This window comes from Mus caroli, chromosome 19 (assembly GCF_900094665.2).
Source record: "Mus caroli chromosome 19, CAROLI_EIJ_v1.1, whole genome shotgun sequence".
In the NCBI taxonomy this organism is placed as follows: Eukaryota; Metazoa; Chordata; class Mammalia; order Rodentia; family Muridae; genus Mus; species Mus caroli.
In genome coordinates this window covers 7,824,638-7,847,740 of record NC_034588.1, presented here as the reverse complement: position 1 = coordinate 7,847,740, position 23,103 = coordinate 7,824,638, and the positions used below count along the sequence as shown (strand labels likewise).

At 46.6% G+C, this 23,103-nt stretch overlaps 2 protein-coding genes across 5 annotated transcripts in view; one reads left to right on the top strand and one right to left on the bottom strand.

Annotated features, from left to right (window-relative positions):
* Ddb1 (damage specific DNA binding protein 1) overlaps window positions 1-12,608 on the bottom strand; it is a 25,893-nt gene extending 13,285 nt beyond the window's left edge. The window contains exons 1-10 of the mRNA XM_021152442.1: window positions 12,308-12,608; window positions 11,101-11,249; window positions 10,186-10,302; window positions 9,623-9,844; window positions 7,270-7,384; window positions 6,366-6,463; window positions 5,087-5,245; window positions 3,831-3,914; window positions 3,052-3,168; window positions 2,427-2,529 (exon numbers count right to left, since the gene is read on the bottom strand). Of these exons, the coding sequence (XP_021008101.1) occupies window positions 2,427-2,529; window positions 3,052-3,168; window positions 3,831-3,914; window positions 5,087-5,245; window positions 6,366-6,463; window positions 7,270-7,384; window positions 9,623-9,844; window positions 10,186-10,302; window positions 11,101-11,249; window positions 12,308-12,368 (1,225 nt within the window). The 5' untranslated portion in view covers window positions 12,369-12,608. The remainder of the gene's footprint in view (window positions 1-2,426; window positions 2,530-3,051; window positions 3,169-3,830; window positions 3,915-5,086; window positions 5,246-6,365; window positions 6,464-7,269; window positions 7,385-9,622; window positions 9,845-10,185; window positions 10,303-11,100; window positions 11,250-12,307) is intronic.
* Window positions 12,609-12,612: 4 nt separating this feature from the next.
* The window catches only part of Tkfc (triokinase and FMN cyclase), a 14,131-nt gene continuing 3,640 nt past the window's right edge, over window positions 12,613-23,103 (top strand). Inside the window, exons 1-11 of one of the 4 annotated variants that reach the window (XM_021152437.1) lie at window positions 12,613-12,665; window positions 13,821-13,923; window positions 17,162-17,351; window positions 18,497-18,607; window positions 18,702-18,883; window positions 20,695-20,773; window positions 21,070-21,159; window positions 21,725-21,759; window positions 21,835-21,919; window positions 22,016-22,105; window positions 22,768-22,884. In XM_021152437.1, coding sequence (XP_021008096.1) covers window positions 13,921-13,923; window positions 17,162-17,351; window positions 18,497-18,607; window positions 18,702-18,883; window positions 20,695-20,773; window positions 21,070-21,159; window positions 21,725-21,759; window positions 21,835-21,919; window positions 22,016-22,105; window positions 22,768-22,884 — 982 coding nt within the window. In that variant the 5' untranslated portion in view covers window positions 12,613-12,665; window positions 13,821-13,920. Of the gene's footprint in view, window positions 12,666-12,693; window positions 12,861-13,713; window positions 13,924-17,161; window positions 17,352-18,496; window positions 18,608-18,701; window positions 18,884-20,694; window positions 20,774-21,069; window positions 21,160-21,724; window positions 21,760-21,834; window positions 21,920-22,015; window positions 22,106-22,767; window positions 22,885-23,103 lie in introns of those variants that run through there. The other 3 variants (XM_021152438.2, XM_021152440.2, XM_029472771.1) reach the window with 3 other exon arrangements.

Genomic DNA, 23,103 nt, shown 5'->3' with positions numbered 1-23,103 from the left:
GTTGTGAGCCACCATGTGGTTGCTGGGATTTGAACTCTGGACCTTCGGAAGAGCAGTCGGGTGCTCTTACCCACTGAGCCATCTCACCAGCCCCTGAACAAGTCTTAATGTTTCATGGAGCTGAACTTGTCAGTCTGTTTCTGTATTTGTTGAAACTGTGTGCACTTGCAGGGTTTGCAGGTGCACTGGTATGCAGAGGCCAGAGGTCCATACTAGGTGCCTTCCTTAATCACTCTCCAACCTGGTTTTTGAGACAGTTACCTTTCAAGACTGGAAATACAACCATGGGGTACAATGTTTGCCTAGTAGTATAGGTGAAGCTGAGATTCAATTTCCAGTATCGCAAAAAAGTAAATGATCTTTCCCACTCCAAAATTACAAAGAAAACTGTAAACTTTTCCTAGCTGTTCTTAATAGACTCAAACTTATCTTTCCCGGATGCCTGCAGCCATCCCGGTCTTATCCATTGAAGTCTCAATCATTAACGTCATATTTCAGTGGAATGCCCCCACTGACAATACACTGTCATGTGGAACTGTGTCTGTGTCTAGACCTCCGAACCCCAGTGAGACTGCCTATCCATGCAACAAACCCACTATTTAAAGGTTCTGCTATGTTGCCCAGACAGGCTCTGATAACCCAAAATCAAGCAATCCTGTTAGCGCCCCCAAGTAGCTAATGCACTCACTATATAGGTGTGTATCACCTTTTGCTGTACCAGGGGCCAAAACTAAGGCCTCATCCATGCTAGTAAATGCTCTATTAATGAGCTGCATCCATCCCAGCTCCCATCTACACTTTCAACTGAGGCTTAGCAACCTGTTTTAGTGTATGGGAGTACTAGCCTTTTCTCACTGGTCTATTTAAAGTTTTTCCTCACTATTCTTTCTCTATGTAGACTAATTTAGGTAATAAAAATAATAATTAAAGAAAAAAGCTATAGATACCTCTATTGAGACACATTAAGGAAGCTGTGAGTCAAAAAAAACTTTTTTTTTGAGGAAGGGGGCTGGAGAGATGATTCAGTGGTTAGGAGCACTGACTGCTCTTCCAGAGGTCCTGAGTTCAATTCTCAGCAACCACATGGTGGCTCACAATGGAATCTGATGCCTTCTGGTGTGTCTGAAGGGAGCAATTGTACTACATAAAATAAATCTTAAATTATACATATATATAGTGCAGACTTGGCGTGTCTTTCTATTTGGTCCCTCCCTTTAAGTGTATGTGTAGTCAGTATGTGGAGTACTTGCACATACTTGTGCCTTTGGAGGACTGAGGTTGACACTGGTATCTTTAATAGCTCTCTGGCTAATTGATGGAAGCAGTCTCTTGCTGAACCTGAAGCTGACCAATTCCAGGTATTCTAACGAGCCAGCTTGCTCTGGGAATCCTGACTCTGCCTCCTATCACACGGGTCCTGAGGAACCGTCCTGAACCCTAGTCTCACACATGTAGGACAAATGCTTTATCCAGGGAGTCATCGACCCAGCCCTCTTATCAATCTACTTTAAAATCCTTTAGGAGTATTTTAAAGTTTTTCTTGTAATAGAATCCATAAGTTCCTTGGGTTTGGGGATGTTTTTGCTGAGGGGGAATATGGGGGAAGAGAAAGCATTTTGTTATTGCAAACTGCCTTTTTCTCAATTCGATTTCTAATTAACTGTGCTCACATGAAAGTTGTTATCTCAGCCTGTTTCTCTTATAGCTTACTTCTTTAATGCATTTGAATTGTTGATAGTGTTTCAGTTGATTCTTAAGTTCTGCAGTTAAACATTCACATTCTCTTTCAACCCACATAGTTGTTTAGAGACTGACTTGCATTTCTAAAGCTCTGTCTCCTGCACACAAATCTAAGCTGGTTTTGCTGTATGGTTTTATGTTACCATTTTTCCTTCAGAACAGGTGAGGTTAGCTCACTCACACCTGCTGATGAGACAGCTGTTTACTATCATTTCTGTCATGGTTTTAGGTTATATTCTCTGTGTCTCTCTCTCTCTCTCTACAGGGTTTCTCTACATAGCCCTGGCTGTCCTGAACTCTCTTTGGAGAGCAGGCTGACCCTGAACACAGATCCACCTTCGTCTGCCCCTCAAATGCTGGAATTAAAGGCATGCATCACTATGCTCAACCTATTGATACTTTAAAAGGCTCACTACATAACTTTTCCTTTTTCCATCAATTCTCTTACATTTAATATCTGCTTCTACATTCCTCTAAACTAGTACCAATTTTGATCAATATTTTATAGTTTTCATTTGTCCTTTAAACATGCACGTCTATGCATGTTCTGTCATTACAGCTTTTCTTACTCCTCCTCATTTGATGTTTTCTTCTAGCTCTCACCAAAATGCCTTCACAACATGTAATGAAGCCAAAGGCCAAAGTCACTCAAGTAAGAGCTGCATCCTTTGTCCACCAGCGGCTACCTTTGATGCCTGGTAAGTCAATGCTGGCATGCTCATGGATTCCAATTCCGTTCCGGATGATCCGCAAGGAACCTTCCTTGAAAGCTCCAGAGCAAGTGACCAGCTGCAAGCAGAGAAAAGGTTTCTCAAGAACCCCTCAGGAGACTTGGGCAGTTAAACCGTGCCAGCTCTAAATCCCACGACCCATACTGTGGAGCCAGACCTGGGACTGCAAACTTAAGCTGTTGACCTCCAGAGCCCCTCAAATTTACTAAGCAGGTAAGATATCCTGGTCCAGAAAGCAAAAACTTTCAATCACTCTTCCTAGGAATCTTGCTTAGATCCTGGAACCTAGCATACTAAAAGAACTAGAGTCAGACATAACTTGCTACTTACAAGGTGACCTCTGGCAAATTAATCTATTTTTCTCAGTCCTAAGTTTCCCCACTTCTGGGATGACCAAGAATACACCTAACAAGGTGCTAATGAAATTACAGAAATGAATATACAGTGTCTGTCTGGCACACCAAGATAGGCACACTATAATCAGTAAAGAGGCTCTTCAGTGCACACTCCTCATTCTAGATAAGCAAGCAGGGACAGCTGAAGAGGCAAGCAAGTCTTTATTCCCAGGACTCCCTCTTACCTGACCCTGTCCCTGCCTCTCCAGGTCTACCACACACATATCCACAATGGGTCCTAAATTGGTAAAGGTTTCCATGGCCACTACATAGGAGCCTTGTTCGTTGCTGTCGACATTCAGCTAAGAGGAAAAAAAGAACAATGTTAGTCCCAGAACATCCGTGATAGATCCACATTATCCAAAAGAACCTCTCAATCCTGCTTTTGTACTTCAAACGATACTTCTAGAACAGGACTGCTGCCAAACAAAGCTTTGAACATGGAATCCCATGCACAGGCAGAGAAGCAGTAAATTTTTAAAAACTTAAAATGTATGCCGAGCAGTGGTGGCGCACACCTTTAATCCCAGCACTCGGGAGGCAGAGGCAGGCAGATCTCTGAGTTCAAGGTAGCCTGGTCTACAGAGCGAGTTCCAGGACAGCCTAGAGAGACCGTGTCTCAAAAAACAAAACAAAACAAAAAAACATGCATTTAAATTAAAAAAATGTTTAAAAGCATTTTTTTAGGAGGAATGTCCAAAGTTTACCTATGACAGAAAGGAACTATCCATTACATTAGAGCATGACCCACTTGAGGTCTTGTTCATCATTAAATGTATAGGGACCTTCACTCTGCCAGACAGATTTACTAAAGAACTATCAAGACACAGGTAAGAAGTTAATAAAGCAGAGAGTAGATAGCAGAGATATGAAGAAACAAAAGCCCAGCCAGACAACAAACAAATTTAATGAAGAAAATTATAAGCATAGTGAAAAGAAAACCAGGAAGATGATGTTTTCTCACCTTTACAAGCTGGGAGTCACCTAGGCGAGACCCGACAAATACAACACCATTATCAAGATAAGTTAGGCACTCTGCAATGGAGGTCTAGAAGAAAGTCAACAGATGGAGGAAATTAGGATTAACCCTTTAGCCGTAATTTGGTAAACAATTACTGAGTTATTTAGTATCCCCAGGACACATGAATCACATCTTTACATCCCTGAACTGTGTGACTACTCACTCCTCACACCATTCCACCCAAACCCCACAACTTATTTTGTAGGTGCCAGTTCCAAACAGTAACTTTAACTCAATACCTCCAGTCTGCACAATGTAATTAAAAACCTCTCAAAGTCACTGCAAAGTATTAAGCTTTGCCAGAAGAGGAGAGGCTGAACGGCAAGGTGCAATGACGCATGAAAATGTCAGTAATTACAAATAATAAAGATGAAAGCAAAATTTTAAGAAGCATTAAGTCTTTTAGATTTCATTATCAACACTTGGTCTGGCTGGTGGCACATGACTTTAATCCTAGCACTTGGGAGGCAGAGGCAGGCGGATTTCTGAGTTCAAGGCTAGCCTGGTCTACAAAGTGAGTTCCAGGGCAGCCAGGGCTATACAGAGAAACTCTATCTCCAAAACCAAACCAAAACAAACAAACACTGGTCTGTAGTCCTTGACTTGTACTCTGGTTTCCTTTCTTCCTTTGGTGTCCTTGGTGTTTTGGGGGGAATTTGCCACTGTCCTGCCTTAGCCTAAGTGCTAGGATCTCAGGTGTACAACACCACATCCAGCTGTTTCACTTTCTTTTTATGCTTCAGATGTTATCTAACAGCATGTGAAACTCTCCAATAGCTAACTCTTTCAGAAACCAACTTCTTGCTGGATGGTGGTAGCACACACTTTTTTATGTGTAGTCCTGGCTGTCCTGGAACTCACTCTGTAGACCAGACTGGCCTCGAACTCAGAAATCCGCCTGCCTCTGCCTCCCAAGTGCTGGGATTAAGTAACACACACTTTTAATTCCAGCACTCAGGAGGCAGAAGAAGGCAGGTATCTGTGAGTTAAGGCGGGCCTGGTCCATAGAGTATTTCTAGGACAGCCAGGGCAACATGGAAATATCCTGTCTCAAAAAATTTCAGAAACAATTTCCACAGTAGAACTGACAACCTCTTCTAAAAGGTGTTGAGCATCCTAATTCCCAAAGTAGAAGTGCAGAACCACACATTTGGGCTAAGCACCTAGGAAAATAAGACAGGAGCAGGGACAAGTCCTACCTCTCCGAGGAGTTCCACACGTAGGTCCTTGAGGGTGACAGTGCCATCCATCTGCTCCTCCTTCTCTAAGAGCAGCATGAAAAGCCGTCCCTCCATATCTCCCAGAAGGTACCGTGAGCCATTAGGGTCCACCCGGTTATGGCACACAATAGTGCTTTGCTGCCAAGCAGGAGGAAGCAGCCATTAGTCAGATCTTGTAAACCAGAGCCCTTACTTACTTATTAATGTGCCTTCCAAACCTGCTGGGCCACTGCATTATCCAAACTCAGACAGTTAATCCCCAAAGAAATCAGTCAGATTATAAAACAGGCAGCCTTTGAAGATAAGTTTCTAAAGAGTTCAATCAACATACCTTAAATTTTACTCATATATTTTATGAAGAACAGAAACTACCACTGAGTACTCTCTAGATCTGGGACAGAACTGAAGGTGTAGCTCAGTGCAGCTAGGATATTAAAGTGTACTGATTCAACCCCCAGCACACAAGAGGAAAAAAGACAGAAACAAACCCCCACACATACACACAAAAAGACCCAGTAATAAACAGTTACAAGTGCTCACTCGCTACAAATATTGACACAGATGACTCAAAAAGTAAATAAAAGTAAGCTTTTATGCTTTAACTTTTTGGCTTAAAGTGCTAAGACCTAAGATTTTTTTTTATAAAATTTGGGTTTTTAATTTTATGTGTATAGGTATTTTTGCCAACATGCATGTTATGTCTGCACATCACATGTGTGCCACACCCCATAAAAGCCTGAAGAGGCATCAGATCTCATCAACTGGAATTATACACAATTGTAAGTGCCATGTGTGTGCTGGGAATGAAAACCTGCCCCTTCGGGAATACTAGTCAGTCAGTGCTCTTAAACTACAAAGCCAGGGCTCCAGCTCCCTTTATGACTCAGAATTTATCAATGTGTATTTAAGCCCGAAAATGCTACCTTCAGAAGAATCTGCTAAAATTCTCTTTTCTAAACAGAGCCTCATACATGCTAGGTATGCACTCTACCACTCAGTACACTCTAGACCTCAAACTTTCCTTCTTAAAGTTGCCATGTTTCAAAAGAGTAAACAGTATTTCTCCTAGTTAGCAAGCAAGCTAAGCAAAACCAAGCTACTCTCACACTGTATTTCCCAAGAGTAACCAACATCTAATGTGCACAGTGACCAGTGGGATAGATATGTGTAACCTCTTCCTGATCCACGGAGAAAAGGAGAGGAGCACGGTCAAGATGTAAAGGAAGGCAAGGAACTAGAAAGTAAAACACTTGCTCACCTTAATGATAGGAGGAGCAATTGCCAGGTATTTATCACCGTTATGATAGGTGATTGATTCCTGTCCAATGATGATAGCACCTCCAAAAGGCTCTGGGACTGCAGAAGAAAAAACAGCAAGCATTAATAGGATCAATACTTTGAAACTACCACTGAACTACATTCCTATTCCCAGAACTCACTTGTTTGTTTGTTTGTTTTGAGATGGGAATCTTACTCCACTGCCCAGGCTGGCCCAGACACCTAGGTTCAGGTGACCCTCCAGCCACAGTCTACTGAATGAGGGGAATCTACAGGCACTTGGTGTTTTTTCCCATTCTTGGTGCTTTGTAGTTCTCACTGTTCTCCCACAGACACTGCACCCCGCCCAGTTCCTTCCTGCACTTCTGACCATTTCAAAGACTTTCACCTGCTTCCTGTCCCTTCTCTTGTTCCTTAGCTTGACCCCAAATACTCTGCCTACATCAAGGTCACTTTTAAGAAGAGTTAATACTGTTTTGGGATTTTAATGTTGGATGAGATGGACAATGTAAACATAAGGGGGAAGAGTGTAAGGTGAAGCCAGGACAAGTCCCACTCACCTCTTTCTAATCTATGAAAGAAGTCAGTCTAAGTAAGTAAGCTACACTGGCTCCCTCCGGTGCCAAATGTAAAAGTGAGACATCGTTCACATAAAACTCATCTCAGTGACTGCACCTGAAGAGTAAAGTTACACTTCTGGGGGAAGGAACAAAAACAGAAAATCCCAAAGTCAAAAATCAAAAAGCCACTCAGAAAGGAGACTTAGGGGAGGACAAGCTTGTGTGGTTTTACACAAGCTTAATAGTGTGCACTGAAATGGAGGATGGAGATGAAGACGAGAACCAGATCACACAGGGAACACAACTCCCCCCAAACCCACCCACCTGCTATCACCATTGAAGCTTCGGCTTCTACATTCTCCTGTTTCCAAGGGCCCTTGTTGAACTCCTTCTCTCGAAGAGACACCTCATAGGTTTTCACATGCCGCCCCTGAGGGTCCTTGGGTGGAAAAGAGTGGACTGATTAGTTAGGGGGCCTCAAACTGTACGGGGTCCTGTAAGGGACAAACCACCACCACCCAAGATTTGACAGTCCTGTCACACCAACCTTCCTGTCCAATAGAATACCAATAGTCACCTGCTGAGCCTTTATTACTCTCTGAGTAGACTACAGGGTCTAAAATGTGCTGTTTCTAATAATTCAAACCACCAGCAAAGTTTAAATGGAAAATTGAACCTGTCACACTGTGCATACAAATGAGAAATATACCTCTTCTCTTGACCTCAAGGAATGTATCAAATAAACAAATAACTACAGACAGACAGACAGAGAGAGAGAGAGAGAGGCTGAAGCTAAATCTAAAAGATTATAAAGAATTGTTTTGACAATTCCTTTTCCCTCATTTTCTGTGTGTGTGGAGGGGAGTGGGGTATGTGCACATATACCTGTGTGCAAGATCATGTGGAGGCTCAAGGCTGATGTTGGGAAACATCCTCAATTCCAGGGTCTCTCAATCAAACCCATATTGTGTCTATGTAGCTACTCTTGCTAGCCAGCTTGCTTCTGGGGAACCTGACTCTGCCTTCTAAGGCTGGAATTCCAGGCAGATCGCCACACCCACCAGTCCTTTAAGTGGGGCCTGGGGATAAGAACTCTGGTCTTCATGCTTACACAACAGCAAGCTCTTTAACCACTGAGCCATCTACCCAGACCCTGTTTGACACAATTCTCAAGAATACTCTGAAGAGGTGACCGCAGAAACAATACAACTTATTGCTCCCTTAAAAGGTAGTCAAAAATGCTCCAGTCCCGCCACTGTCAACTCCATCTTCCTCTCCTTTTTCTGAATCGTGACTCTTCCCCTCCTTTTTTGGAATCATGACTCACATCAGTCTTGGGGCTGCCAAAGTCACCTTTAAGAGGCTAAAGAGCAGGGGAGAAAACGACATTCAGCCAATGAAGATGGCTTCAATCAAGCTCAGACCAAAGTCTAAGACATCACGGAAGGAATTTAATCACGTGTTTCAAGAAGCACATCTCAGCCACTGTGACAGCCCATGAAGTGCTTAGCTGGAACACCTTTCACATACAAGGTGACTAATAATCATCAAATTAAACTGTTGGCATAAAACAGTCACTTGCAGTTGATAAAAACTTTTTCATCAACGAGAAAGGGAAAGGACCCATCTTCACAGAAAGTTCAGTGAACATGGATTTGAGTCTCTGGGACCCACAGAGAGAAATGAAAACAATCACAATTGGCAGCCCTGGTCTGGGAATAGACAGAGCCAGGCCAGCCCCATGTGGTCAACACCCTTGTTTTAATGATCTGATATTTACAAAACTGAAAAAAAGGAAAGAAATTCAAAGTTTTTTATTTCAGTTCTGATAGCTAATAAGATCAAATAAAATCATTCTCAACTAGTTTTGGCTTTATTTAACCTTATGTTAACCAGTAATTACACAAAAAAAAAATACCACATACACTTCCATTACTCTGCACAGCTATGTAAGTGTTCCCAGGCCCACACTCTACCATCCTATGTAGAAAGGGACCATCATTTATTTCACTACAGGCAAGTAACCTGACCTCATACAGTCTGGCCCTTTGTTAAAGGCTGAGATTTTACCAAGATGTTGTTGGCATGTCAGTCTGGATCTCTGTGCCCCACCCCCACTTAACAAATCTGAACCAGAGAACAGCTGTCCAGGATCAGCTCTGCTAAAATTTTAGGCACAGACTAAAATAGAAGTCAAGAGCCAGCAAGTCACCAGAAAGTGAGTGCTAGACAAAACATGAAGGGCTTTTTCAAAGACTAAACTAAAGCACTACCAAGATATTTTCTCTTGGCTTGTAAAGGCACGTTCTGAATCACTGCTCTACAGCTAAGTTTTTATAATCCTCTAGGCATGCTGGTAAGAGACTCAAACAAAGGATAAACTAGGTCACCCTATAAAATCCCCAAGGCCTACTACTGGAGTGTAATCTCAGGATTAAAACCTGCTATAAACCTGACAGCATCTGCTACCCCCAAACAAGTAGTAGTACACCAAAAAAAAGGGGGGGGGGTGTCAAGGGTCGGCTCTGACCCGTATTAACTGTTTTTTTTAAATGTTTCAGAAATAGTCAACACTTCTCCTAGCCTGCTACCAAATCCAGACACACACATTCCTTTGGCAAAAATCCCGCTCCCATCATTCCAAACCAGCTTTTCCCTCTCTTCTCAGCTCATGTACCTGGTAGACAAAGCAAATGGTAGGTGCTTGACAACCATACAGGAACTTGACATCAATGACATGCAGTTCCTCTAGGCGGATGTTAAAGGCCTTGAGCTCTTTATTGTCTCGGTCTAGTGGAATGACCTTAAAAAGGCCATCGTAGAGTCGAAGGCCAATCATACGGCACTCGGGGTCAATGATGCCAATGATGCCAGTCTCCGAGGGGCGACCAATGCGGTCCTGAGGGGGGAAAAACTGGAATTAGGGTAGGGAAGAAGCCCACTCAAAGCAGCAGAAGATACTGGGTACAAAGCTTTCCCAGGCAGATATAGGTTATAAGACCACCCAACATGCCAGGAACCCAAACATAAGCACATTGTCGTTCCATCGTCTGCCCCCACCCCCACGCTGTGAGTGAATTTTCCACTTTCCCTTGGAATATCAAAACAATTCAAGCCATGTGGGCATTCTCCATTTCTGATTACATAGAGTGACGCCCTGACAGTTAACTGCTGCTCATCACTGCGACATGACAGCAGCCCTTGCAGGAAAAACTGATCAGCCTGAAGCAGCCACCTCACCTGGACATTGCCATGGGCTCTTGTAATGATGTCAATGCTTTCGCCACTCTGCTTATACTCCAAGATACAGGCATTGTATTTAGCAGTCAAGATGAACAGCAGGTCTTTGCTCTCCCCCTGGAATATTATCAAGAGATTCTTTCAAAAACAGGAACAACCCGTTCAGCCTTTTAAACATCATTCTTTAAGTATTCTAAGCTTTTAAAGAATCTTCCAAGTTCTACTCTCCACACAGAGGAAATACTAAGCGAGCCTGTAACATGTACTAAGCTCACACAAGACCCTAAGGGGATGTACAAAAGGCCAGGACTGAGGCTGGTAAGCATCTAGGCCTTGCAATTACAGCTCTCTTTCTCTCTGCTCTACAAGCAAAGTCCTCTTAAATTCACCTCATTCTATTCAAGTTTTGAAAAAAGAATGAAATGTTTCTCCTTTCACCTATGTATGTGAAGAGAAAATAATCTGTAGTAATAACAATCAAAGCTACAATAGATATTTAATCTTACTAACAGTCCTCAAAAACATTCATGGTTTTTTGTTTTGGATACAGCTGAATTACAATTGTTCTAATAGTAATGAAACTGTTAAGCTAACAGGATGTGCTTACCCTGTGACAATCAATCATTTTATCTTCACAGTACTCTAAGGGAGAGGGCACCGTTACGCCCATTTGTAAACGGGGAAATCAAGGCTTTCAAAGGTGCTTTACATGAGATGAGCAAGAAATGAAGCTAGGACTAACACTACAACCTCTGCGTCATTAACCCACAAGCTCCTTCAGGGTCTCTTCCCTAATAACTCTCTCCTTCTGGGATACTTGTTACAGACTGACATTCCCAAAGAGTTTCTACTTAAACCTTCACCCATCCCATTTAAACTCTGCATCCAAGGGTTCCTTCAGGGCCTGTCCCTTACCTTGGGCCTGAAGAGCTCCATGACTGCAATCTTCCCGTACATTCCCACCTCTTTGACTGGCCGAAGACCCTCCGCAGTGACCACATAGATCTCTAATCTTGTGTTTTTAGCAATCAACAGGTTCAGATCTTCCGCTGAAGTAAAGTGTCCTGAAAGAAGAGAGCCTCTAACTTTGGAAGCTGGAGGATAGGCCTTTCAGGTACCTCTAAATAAATCTACCTAAGCACCCCAATGTCTCGATTCACACACTCAACAAAGCTATATCCTTAATCAGACTTTTAAAAATGTACTGTCGACTGGGCAACAACAGCCTGGCCTTCAACAAACTATGACCACGAAAATTCTTCGGATGGTTGTTGGGTTTTCCTTTCTAAATTACAACAGCAGACTGTAATTGACGCTAATGGAGAAAGCCTGTGTTTCCTTGAGTTCCCATCCAGAAAGATAAAGCGAAGAAAATTTCCCAGAGCCTTCTGTGTTGTCCTTTTATCTCCCAAGCAATCTACCAACACCACCCAGCCCTCTGTAGCTCTCTCTGAACAAGAAACTTTTGTTCCGAAATGATTAGCATTTACGTAAATACACGAATTTAAGTAGCTGAAAATATGAGTTCAAGATGAATGTTCTTTGGTTTGGGATGTAACTGCCGATAAAGAGCCACGCACACAAACAAGGCTAAGCTCACACACTGATGGGCCAACCAAACCTTGTTCTCCAGCAGCGCCCTGGAGTAAACAACAGCCCCAGGCAAAAGGGTGGGTCTGGAGAGGGCCTGGGGAGGGGGGGGGGTTGTGCAGACATTGCTCAAATTCCTCAACCTCCTGGACATCCACCGGAAAATTATGAGCCCTAAACTTGCCCCATTATCATCTCCCCTTTCCCCTGAGCACATGGGGCAAGTTTGAAGACTCAATCAACCACGCACACAACTCATACTTCGCTCTCCGTCCCACCAGGCCTGGACCAATCCTCAATAACAAGTGACCTCCTATGAGCAAAAAAGGACCCAGAATAGCTGCTTCCGCTGCCCAAAAGGCGCGTGGTGGAACAGCTCCTTTGAGATCGCGAGCTAAGGGGGACGTTCCGCGGCTGCCAGCGCCTTCCATTCCCAGAGCCCAAGTTTTTGCTCCCGCCACCTCTGGGGCCGCTGGCCTCCCTAGGCCTGGGATCTCTCCCTTGCCCGGGTCTCCGGCCGGGGCAATCTCACCGGTCACACAGCCGTTCACTGCAGTAGGCTTCTGCGCCGTTACGACGTAGTTGTACGACATATTGAGGCCTTGGGTTGGCCCGTGGGGCGCCTAGAGCGACGATAGAGAGACGGGCGCGAGAGAAGAGACTGAGAACCCCCACCCTCACGCAGCCAACTCCGTGGCTGCTGCCTCCGCCCCTGAGACACGTTGCAGGCCAGAGAGGCCAGGCGCAGAGGATCACGGGACGGCCTCACCTGGCCTCTTGGAGGACTTACGGAGCCCGAGGCGGCCAACCAAGCGAGGCCCCGCCCCCTGAGGTCCCGCCTTCTCCTAACCGCCAGAGGTCGCAGTACCCGGATGAGAGCGAGAGTACCGGTACGCAGGCAGAACTGGCCTCCTCTTTGGTCTACTACGCCCTAGGTGGCCGTCTCCTGGCTTCCCAGCCCCGATCCGCGCCCCTTCCCTTCCTCAGAGTCTGCCTCCTTCCCTCCTCCATAGCTCCAGGCGTCCTCGGGATTTTCCCTCTTTTAAAACAGGAAGGGCTGCGGAGGACTAGACTGGGGATAAGAGGTGACCATCTGTGCACATCCCAGAGTAGAATCGTGCTTTCCTTTGCTTAATTCTTCGAGCTCCTCCTGATCCCTCGAATGCCCTCAACTGATTTTAGAACAGTCATCTCAGCCTCACACATCACCTGGGGGTCTGATTGCTCACCTCTTTTAATTTCTCCAGAAACGAAAGGACTCTCCACTAAATTACTTGATAACACTATTAGTGCCCCTACTGCGATACAAATTCTAAGCTCAAATACAACGCTGGGATTTCACAGGAAGAGCCTAAAACCCCCAGGTGACTAGTGCAATCAGCCCTGCAGATCCAGGTCCCAGGCTTCATCAGACAGCCTCCATGTCCCCAACCCCAAAGGAGGCAAGGAGCAGCAGAAACCTAGGCCTGAAGCATCTCCAGAATGCCGGAGGAGGAGAGCTAACTCCCTATTTTACAAATGAGGCAGAGATCGGTGTAGCTAGGTTTGAACCAGGTGGAACTGAAGATGATGTATACCTCCCCAGCTGGCACTCGGCTTGACTCTGGAGAACTAGTTGACTAAGGGGAAACATTAGGCTTTGTAGCAAGACTAGACATGGGCTCAAGACCTGACTCTCAGCAACACAATCTTAGACAACTCACTAGAGCTTTCAGTCTGTATTCCAGAAGTAAAATAGGATTACAGAGCTGACTCTACTACTGTGGCCAGCCAGAAAGGTAAAGGTCTTTGTACATTTTCTCCTTCCCAGCTTTAAGCTGGACATGATTCCAAACACTGCCTTCTGGCTAAGTGTGGGTGTGAACTTTGGTCAGCCCCCACGCTCCTCTCCAGCTCCTCTCCATTCCTAGCCCACGAACTAGAGTTTGGACTTGGATCAAAGTCTGAGGCAGCTCCCTAATTCTTAAGGCACAGGCACGGGAGGCATGACATTGCCAATCGGCTGCCCATACCTTCAGCAACTCAAGTCCTTTCCACTCCTGCAGGTGCTGCGGTCTCTACTTCAGACCCGGTAGCAGTCAGGACCGTCCACCCGGTGGCGTCTCCGAGAAGTGTGAGCTCAGCTTGTTTCAGAACTTTCCCACCATGGTGAGTCCTGTGGGAGCCATAATAGAGGGACGACCATGGGGAGCCCCACTCTGAACACCCGGATTCTCTCTAGTCCCCATCTGAGACCATGCTGCCTCTTGGGGTTCAGAAGACAAGAGTTTCATTTTGTATCTCCAGCTTAATCCCTGTCCCCTTTCCCGTGGGTGGGGCTCTGAGGTTGACCTGAGGCACCCTGAAACCCCTATGGCTAGGATCTCAGGCACGCATTTAGATCAGAACAACAAGTTACTTGTTGTGTGATAAGTCACTTTGCTAGTCAAGGAGGGAACCTGGAGGAATGATCAGGCCCTTGTTCCTCAGCCTGGGCATGTGTGGGCTGCTCCCAGAGCAGGGAACTGCAATGTGGGAGGCTCTCAGTGTCCCCGGGGTTTGCTTTAAAACTGATCTTGAACAGATCTGGGCTCGATTTCAGCCTCATGCCCATCACTGTGTTACTACTTTGCCAAAGGCTTCACTTCTCCGGGCCTCTCCTCTCCCCACCCTCATCTGCACTATGGCAGACTAAGACCTGCTAGCACATGGCCTGGCTGTGCAGTGTTGATCAGACTAGAATCCTAGTGGCCTCACTTAGTACCTCCCCTTTCTTGCCTTTCCTTTCCCTTGTGTTACTGGGAAACAGGCATGGCTCTGGTGCGGAATGATTGGGAATCTCTTGGAGGGAGACTCAGTGATCCCTCTTTCCCCACCCTGTGCCTGTGGCTTCAGCCACTTGGGAAAACATCATGTGGCTGGGATGAACCTAGAGGGTCTAGGCACTGGCTTGACTGTGTGACTTTGTGCACAGTCATTTGTTGTGCTTCAGTTTTCTGTTGTTTGTACTAATCTTACCTCCAAAGGGTTACTGGGGAAATTAGATTAGGCATGTTCGTACTTAGAAATGGGTCTGGCTCTTAGTGTGTAAGAAATGGAGCTCATTTTATTCTACTTGTTGTCTGTTGACCTAGGCCACTCTCGTCATCCTTAAGCAGGTGTTATGGCCTTGGCCCTTGTTAAATGAAGGAAAGCCTGGCAGGAAGACATCAGCGCTTCATTTTGCATAAAGGCTCAGAAAAGAGGCAGGAAGTGTGTTTTGCGGAGACCTGGGTCAGCTGCGATCACTAGGTGGCGCCAGCAGTCTCCTCTGGATCCACTTTGAGGCTCGCTCTTCCTGCCTCCTGAGGACAAAGGCTGCCTGCCGGCTGCATCCCAGCCTAGAACAGTTATTTAGCTAGCTCCAGCTTTTCAAAGCCTGTTCACAAAAGGGACTGTAGCACCTTTTTAGCGAGCTTTCCCCTTAACACTGGTATAAGCTCTAGTAAATCCCTGTTTCCCAGAGGAAGAATTGAGCCCAGAACAGATGTTTGTTCCCTGAGTTCAGTCGTCGTGTTTGATACCAAGTCCCGCTGACGCTAGAGCCTGGGCTCACGACGACTCTGGTCCCGCATAGCTCCTCTCTTACTGCATACGCTGTACAGACTCAGCTGAACCCAGAGGTATTCTCCAGGGTTTAGGTCAGCCTTTGCGCACCCTCTCTCCTAAGGAGGCCCATAGCTCACCATGTAACTGCCCTGGCAGAATGCAGACATTCTAAAGAGACATTTCACCCCTTCCCATTAGCTATCAGACTGCTGAAACAATGCCTGCAACAAATTGGAATTTTCCCAGGAATCTCAAGCTGGGCGAGGTAAAGACAGAGGCCCTGACACTCACCAGGAGAAGCAGCCAGGAAGAGATTTCACATGTTTCTGACAGTGTTTCAGCCGCCTGCAAGAGGGGGATGAGTCAGTCAGTGTCAGGCAGAACCACACCTTGGCCCTAACTGACTAGGTTTTTTATTTGTTTCAGTGTTTTGTTTTTTATATTTGTTTGTTTTGTTTTGTTTCTGCCTCCTGAGTTCTGGAATTAAAGGCATACACCACCACAACCTGGCTTGTTTCAGTTTTTATGTTCAGTTTGAGACACATGGGTCTCCTGTAGCGAGGGCTGGCCTCCAACTTTCTGTGTAGCTGACGCTAACCTTGAACTCCAGAGCCGCCTCCCCCACCCCAGCCTCCATCTCCTAAGGCCTGTACTACCACACCCAGCTAGAACTACTAGGTTATACATACCTCTCTGTTTAAACCTAAACCTCGTATCCGTGCCCTGAAGATGGCTTTGGACATGGGGGAGTATCCCTGGACCTCTTTATTTGTTCCTCTTCCCAATAAGAACATATTAATGAATTGATAAATAATAAACAATCTGATAAGTTATTATAAAACATAAATTATAAGTAAATAAGTACATTGATAAATCTCCTTTCTCTGCTCTTTACTGTTGGTTCTTTAACTGGCCTGTTGAGGACATGTCGCTTTAACTGGCCTGTTGAGGACATGTCTCTGAGAAGAGTTATTAGGCTTCTGGAGCTGAGGCTTTGACCCTGACAATTCCTGTGAACGAGATTCTTGCTGTGGCTTGGGAGGCCCCTGTCTACCTCTTCCTGTCAGCCATATTGCTTGTGACACTATGTCACTCTGATGCTTCCAGGAGCCACTATTCTATTCTGTATCCCATACCTTGGCTTATGCTTCCTTCTGCTCAGAATAACCCCTTCCCAATGCCTACATGTCTCTTTCTTGTTCTTCATAAAAACTTCCCAGGCCCCTTTAGGAGACTGAGGCCCTTTTCTTCTGTGCTTCCACACACATGTATGTCCCTCTTGCATAGCATGTAAGAATGATATCTGTGTTCCCATGAAGGGCCTAGCACTTGGCCCTGCTACCCTGCATGAGCAGTTTAGCTCTAGCCCATGAAAACCAGTTGTGCTACCAAGTGGGTGGGTGTGGGGCCTGCCCAGACTCTACTCATCATAGGAGCCTCAATCTAAAACCTTCCTCCTCTAACAGAAACAGACAGGGCCCCAATTTCATTATTTTTTTTCTAGTGAAGACACCAACTCCCCCATTTGCTTTACATCGAAGCTGTTTTGCAGGATACATAGAAATCATGGTGTAAAGGTCTATTAGTTAAATAAACACTGAATAAAACATTGAAAGTTGAGAAGTCACAGACACCTGCACCTGGTGATGACATAACTCAAGGCACCACTGTGTCCTTAGAATTCCTAGGTGGCTTGTGCAGTTCCTTTCCCCTGGCATGAACCCCTGGGGAGGTTTGGCACTGTAATGTTGCTGGGCAGGCAGGATGGGGGTACCTGCTGACCACACTCTGAAGCTCTTGTTTCTTGCTCTTCCTCCAGAGCTCCAAGAAGATGGTGAACTCTGTGGAAGGGTGTGCTGATGATGCCCTTGCTGGGTTAGTAGCCTCTAACCCTGACTTGCAGCTCCTGCAAGGGCACCGTGTGGCCCTACGTTCTGACCTGGACACCCTCAAGGGCCGGGTAGCACTTCTATCAGGTGGAGGCTCAGGCCATGAGCCTGCCCATGCCGGTGAGTATCTTGTGTTCATTGTAAGGGGTGCTGGCCAGAGCAGAGGAGGGATCCTGGGAGGTCCTCAGTGCTAGTGTGAGGTACCAGACAATCAGTGCAGGGGCCAGAGTTAACAATGGGCCCAGTCTCCATCCTCCCACAGCCCCCAGCCACTCCACGCCCAGTCACAGCCTGTCTCTGCACCTGGATTCTTACAGCTCTAGAAATGCAGGGTTGAGCCAGTTAACCCCCGAGGCTGTGACAGCCTCGGGGGTGTGAGACTTGGTGATTTCAAAAGTCTTCCTGGCCTGTTTTTTTCCAGTCCAGCTGACCCAACACCTCCATGAAACTTTCTTGACTCTACAAGCACAAATTAGGACCCCTCTTCTGCAATCCTATCATGCCTTTTCCCACAGCTGACCCATCCTATCTGGTTTCCTGTTTGATGCAAAGATGCGATCCTCCATTAGGAGCTCCTAAAGCAGGCCTCAGACTTTATGTCAGTTCACTTCTCCTGTCCACCGGCAGTATTCTGTTTATTCATTCATCACCTCCTAGTGAGCCCACGATATACTTGGCCCTGTGCAGGGCACACATGTGAGTCAGGCAAGATCCTCCCTATAGAAAACTTTTATGCCCCACTCTGGGAAGACAGATGTGAATAAGAGCAGTTCAGAGAGCCTTATGGGTTATAACAAACACTAAAATAAACATGGAGGAGCAGGAGAGATGACTCAGCACTTAAAAGTACTTGTTCTTGCAGAAGACCTGGGTTCAGTTCCCAGCACCTACATAGCAGCTCACAACCATCTGTAACTCCAGTTTCAGGGGAACCACTGCCTCCTCTGACCGCCACAGACACGAGGCACACATGTGATGCCATGGCGCACATATACACACTTGCAAAACACTCAAATAAAACAAATCTTTTTCCAAAAGCTTTATGTAAAAGAAGAACAGGAGGAAGAACAGAAAATGTCGAGAGTAGACAGAGTTCTTCGGGGTGGGACGTCAGGGGAAGATCTTTCAAGATGACTCCTGTGTAGGGGTTAGCCATAGCACAAGCACAAAGTAGGGCTTACCTAAACATGGATCTCAGGTATGTGGGAAGCCTCCAGGGATAACAGACCTAGATTCTACCAGCATCTTTATTTCTCTTTCTCCAGGTTTTATCGGGAAAGGGATGCTAACAGGTGTCATCGCAGGATCTGTGTTTGCCTCTCCTCCTGTGGGCAGCATCCTGGCAGCCATTAGAGCTGTGGCCCAGGCAGGCACAGGTCAGGCTTGCATGTAGGAGAGAATGCTGTGGGTGGGCTCTGTTGTGGGTGGGGAAGGGCAAGGCTCAATGACACCACGCTACTGTTCCTACAGTGGGCACCCTCCTCATTGTGAAGAACTACACTGGGGATCGGCTCAACTTTGGACTTGCCATGGAGCAGGCCAAGGCCGAGGGCATCTCTGTGGAGATGGTGATAGTTGAGGATGACAGCGCCTTCACCGTCCTGAAGAAGGCAGGCCGGCGTGGCCTGTGTGGCACAATACTTATCCACAAGGTTAGCCTCCCCACCCTGGAACACTGAGTCACCAGCCATTTCTTTTCCCTGACCACAAAGTCTCTACCATTACTACAGCCATTAACCCTAGAATTCAGGCATCCACCTTAACCAGTTCTCTTCCCTCCCCTCCATGTGGGGATATGTAGTCATTTGCCCCTTCCTAGCGCTTCCTCCAGTACAGGACAGGTCCTCATAGCCTGACCTAACTACCTTCACACTGGGTCACGACTGCACTTACCTTCTTCTCACTGGGCTACCGTATTTGCTTCCTGACTCCTGCCTTGCCAGTCAGTTGCCTACACTAACCCCAGAAGTATCTTTATAAAAAATACAGAAGGCTGAGACTAGAGGGTTTTGAATTTGAAACTAGCTTGACCAACATAGTGAGACTGTGTCAAAACAACAAAACCAGTATATATGTCCAATTTTCATCTCACTGAGAACACCTTGGGTTCCCACAGTCAGCTCAAGCCCCTTGGTTGGGGTGCCCATCACATTTTTTTTTAATGGAGGGCTGGAGAAGTGGTCCAGCAGTTAAGATCACTGGCTGCTCTTGCAGAGAACCTGGGTTCAGTTCCTATCACTTACATGGTAGGTCACCATTATCTGTAACTCCAGTTCCAATGGAGGCCAGAAGAGGGCGTGGGACAAGAGTTAGAGGCAGTTGTGAGCTGCTATGTGGGTACTGAGCCAAACCTGGATCCTGTACAAGAGCAGCAAGTGCTTTTAACTGCTGAGCCACCTCTCTAGCCACTCCACCACCACCACACTCCTGTCCCAGCTCGTTGACTCCTGGCTTCACTGTCCAGCATCTTTCCCTTCTCCCAATGCTCTGCAAACATCAGATCCCTCCCTGCACAGCATCTTTCCCTTCTCCCAATGCTCTGCAAACATCAGATCCCTCCCTGCACAGCATCTTTCCCTTCTCCCAATGCTCTGCAAACATCAGATCCCTCGCTGCCTAGCATCTTTCCCTTCTCCCAATGCTCTGCAAACATCAGATCCCCCTGTACCTGTTGGAGTTGGACTGGAGCTCGTCTCTGTGGCTTTATGTCCATCACATCTATGCCCCCGCACAGTCGTTTTTTGGCCAGCCTTCTGTGACCTGGCTCACCCCTGACATTCTGTAGAGGCTGATGGCGCTCCACGTGGTACTCTGCCTGATGGCCTCAGCACCCTGAGCTACCCCTGATACCTGTGCCACCTTGCAATCATTTTCAGTTTGTGTCTTGGCTTCTTTTCCTCAGACTCTGAGTTCCTTGAAAGCAGGACTCTAATCCAGCCATCCTTTTTCCTTTCCAGCTGAGTATATTCTTTGTGAAAGCGGAGTAACAGGATGGATAAATGAATGGAATGAGAGTAAATGGAGCTATGGGAGAAAGATCTGCAGATCAGGAAAAATGATCAGCAGTGGGCTCTGTGACACTGAACACATAACCCCTTCTCTAGACCCAGTTCTCTCTCAAAAGTCCATCCCAGCTCTACTAGAGGGAAGGAGAAAAGGGAGAGAACAAATGATGGTGTGTGTGTGTGTGTGGTTTTACTGGAAATGGGTTTTAGGCATGCTAGGTAAGCCTTCTACCATGAAGCCACACATCCATGCCCAAACTGAAACTCTTGAAGACTCCTCTAAGCAGTTACGTTGTGAATAAGGAGAGGGCATTCTATTATCTTAAATGTGATGGACCAGGTTTAGTGTAGAAACCCTGAGATTCTCCCAACAAGAAAGTTCTTCCCAGCCCCTTCTGTTCCCACTGATCCAGTGACTCCTCCATCCACCATTCCCCCCCACCCTCTGGTGACTACAGGTGGCAGGTGCTCTGGCTGAGGAAGGTATGGGGCTGGAGGAGATCACAAAGAGGGTGAGCGTGATCGCCAAGACCATGGGTGAGTGCCAGCCGAGGGATGGGAGGATTGTGGCAGACATGGGGACTCAGAGCAGGCTTCTACCAGCTGTACCAGGAGCCTTTCCAAGTTATTCCCTGGAGGCTAGGGGAAGGTCCTCTGGAGAGAGCCTGGCAGCCTTGGGTACCTGAGTTAGACTCTTCCTAAGATGAAGAGTTGAGCGGCCTGCTTAGAGAAGTGGATGCCCATGCCAGGGTACCCTTGGCATTGCTACTGCCATCCTGCCACCTGCCACCACCAACAGAACCACCATCTCTTTTATGCTTCATTTTTCCTAGGTACCCTGGGGGTGAGCTTGTCATCCTGCAGTGTCCCTGGCGCCACACATACCTTTGAGCTTGCAGCTGATGAAATAGAGCTAGGCCTGGGTAAGCCTGCAGTCACCATGCCCCTACTGTGACTGTTCTGTGCCTTGAGTTTTGCCTGCCTCAGAGGTCTTGCAGTTGTCTAGCTAGTCCTCCCTGCTTATTTGATGTACCTCAGGTGGTCTCTAGACTCATAGGTGTGCACTTGAGGCATAGCCTAGACTTTATCCTGTCTGACTTTATCTAGTTTGCCATCTGTGCCCAGGCTCTGGACACAGAGGGAGCCATGTGCCTCCTGTCTCACTCTCACCCATATAATTCCCTGTTCTCCTGCTCCAACCCCAATGCACAGGACCCTTTTGGTCCAAAGGACACCTTTTCTGTGACTGACATGTTCCACTTCTTCCCATGTATTTCAATAATACCTATTTCACAATAGGTATTAGCGTCCTCCAGCTTCTGTGACTTCTCAGATGGCTCTACTGCCATGCCATTTGCTGCTGTGTTCATTACCGTTTTCTACCCATTGTGCCTAGTCTAGTGTTGAACACTATGTGCCATTGATAAAAGCATGGAAAGACAATTAGCAGGCTGTGAGCCAGCCAATAATGACTACATCTCTCCATAGGGATCCATGGGGAAGCTGGTGTTCGTCGGATAAAGGTAAATAGACTCCCTGGTCAACCTAGCCTAGCCCCAAGTGCTCCCAGACATACTCACCACTGCTTCCTCTGACAGATAGCACCTGTTGATCAGATTGTCACTCTTATGCTTGACCACATGACAAACACCTCCAATATATCTCATGTGCCTGTACAGTCAGGTGAGCAGCCTGTTGTTCCCATTCTCCAAGGCCTTTCTTGCCCCCTTTCACAGAAGCCACCAAAGGTGGGACTGAGGGTGTCACATCTATTAACAGGCTCTTCAGTGGTGCTGATAGTCAACAATCTGGGTGGCCTGTCTTTCCTGGAACTGGGCATCATAGCTGATGCTGCCATTCGCTTGCTGGGTGAGCCTACCCTATAAGAGGACCTTTATCCCTTTGTTTTTCCTTTGAAACAATGTTTCACTATGTAACCCTAGCTGGCCTGAGCTTACTACATAGACTAGACTGGTGGTATGCTCACAAATATCCTCTTACGTTGTCTCCATGCCCAACTCCCTTAACTCTTTGAACCTGGTTTGAAACTAGGATAAGAAAAGCAGCTGAGGCAGTGTCCTGTCATGGCCCAGAACATCAGCTGAGTAGAAGTGGAACACAGGCTTGAGTTACTTTTGCCACTTAACAGATGAGGGCCCAAGTCTGGAAGTAATAATAGCAACAGCTGCCTTATAGGTGCCTTATGAGAATTGAATGGGATTAAGTATAGGTAAGACACCCAGCACCTTCTAAGAACTCAGTAAACGACAGCTGTAGCTCATCAGCCCCTCAAGAGGGACACAGCCAAGGATGTGGTAATGGGCTGTCACTGAGGGATGCAGCCAAGGATGTGGTAATGGGCTGTCACTGAGGGATGCAGCCAAGGATGTGGTAATGGGCTGTCACTGAGGGAGGCTCTAAGGAAATCAGGCCATTTCCCTACTCATCAAAGACTTCAACCTTCTAGGTCCTTGTTTTGCTGTTTGGTAGTTCCCTTCCCCACTCACAGGCTTCTTTGCTTGGCACTGCAGAGGGCCGTGGAGTGAAGGTTGCCCGTGCCCTAGTGGGCACCTTCATGTCAGCGCTGGAGATGCCTGGTGTGTCTCTTACTTTGATGCTTGTGGATGAACCCGTGCTGAAGCTAATAGGTGAGAGCTGGACTCTGGGAGCACTGCTTGACAGAATCCTCAGCCATCCACAGGTTCCATCCTGGAGACCACATTAGGGCTGATGGTGACAGTCTCCATCCACAGGTTCCATCCTGGAGACCACATTAGGGCTGATGGTGACAGTCTCCATCCACAGGTTCCATCCTACAGACCACATTAGGGCTGATGGTGACAGTCTCCATCCACAGGTTCCATCCT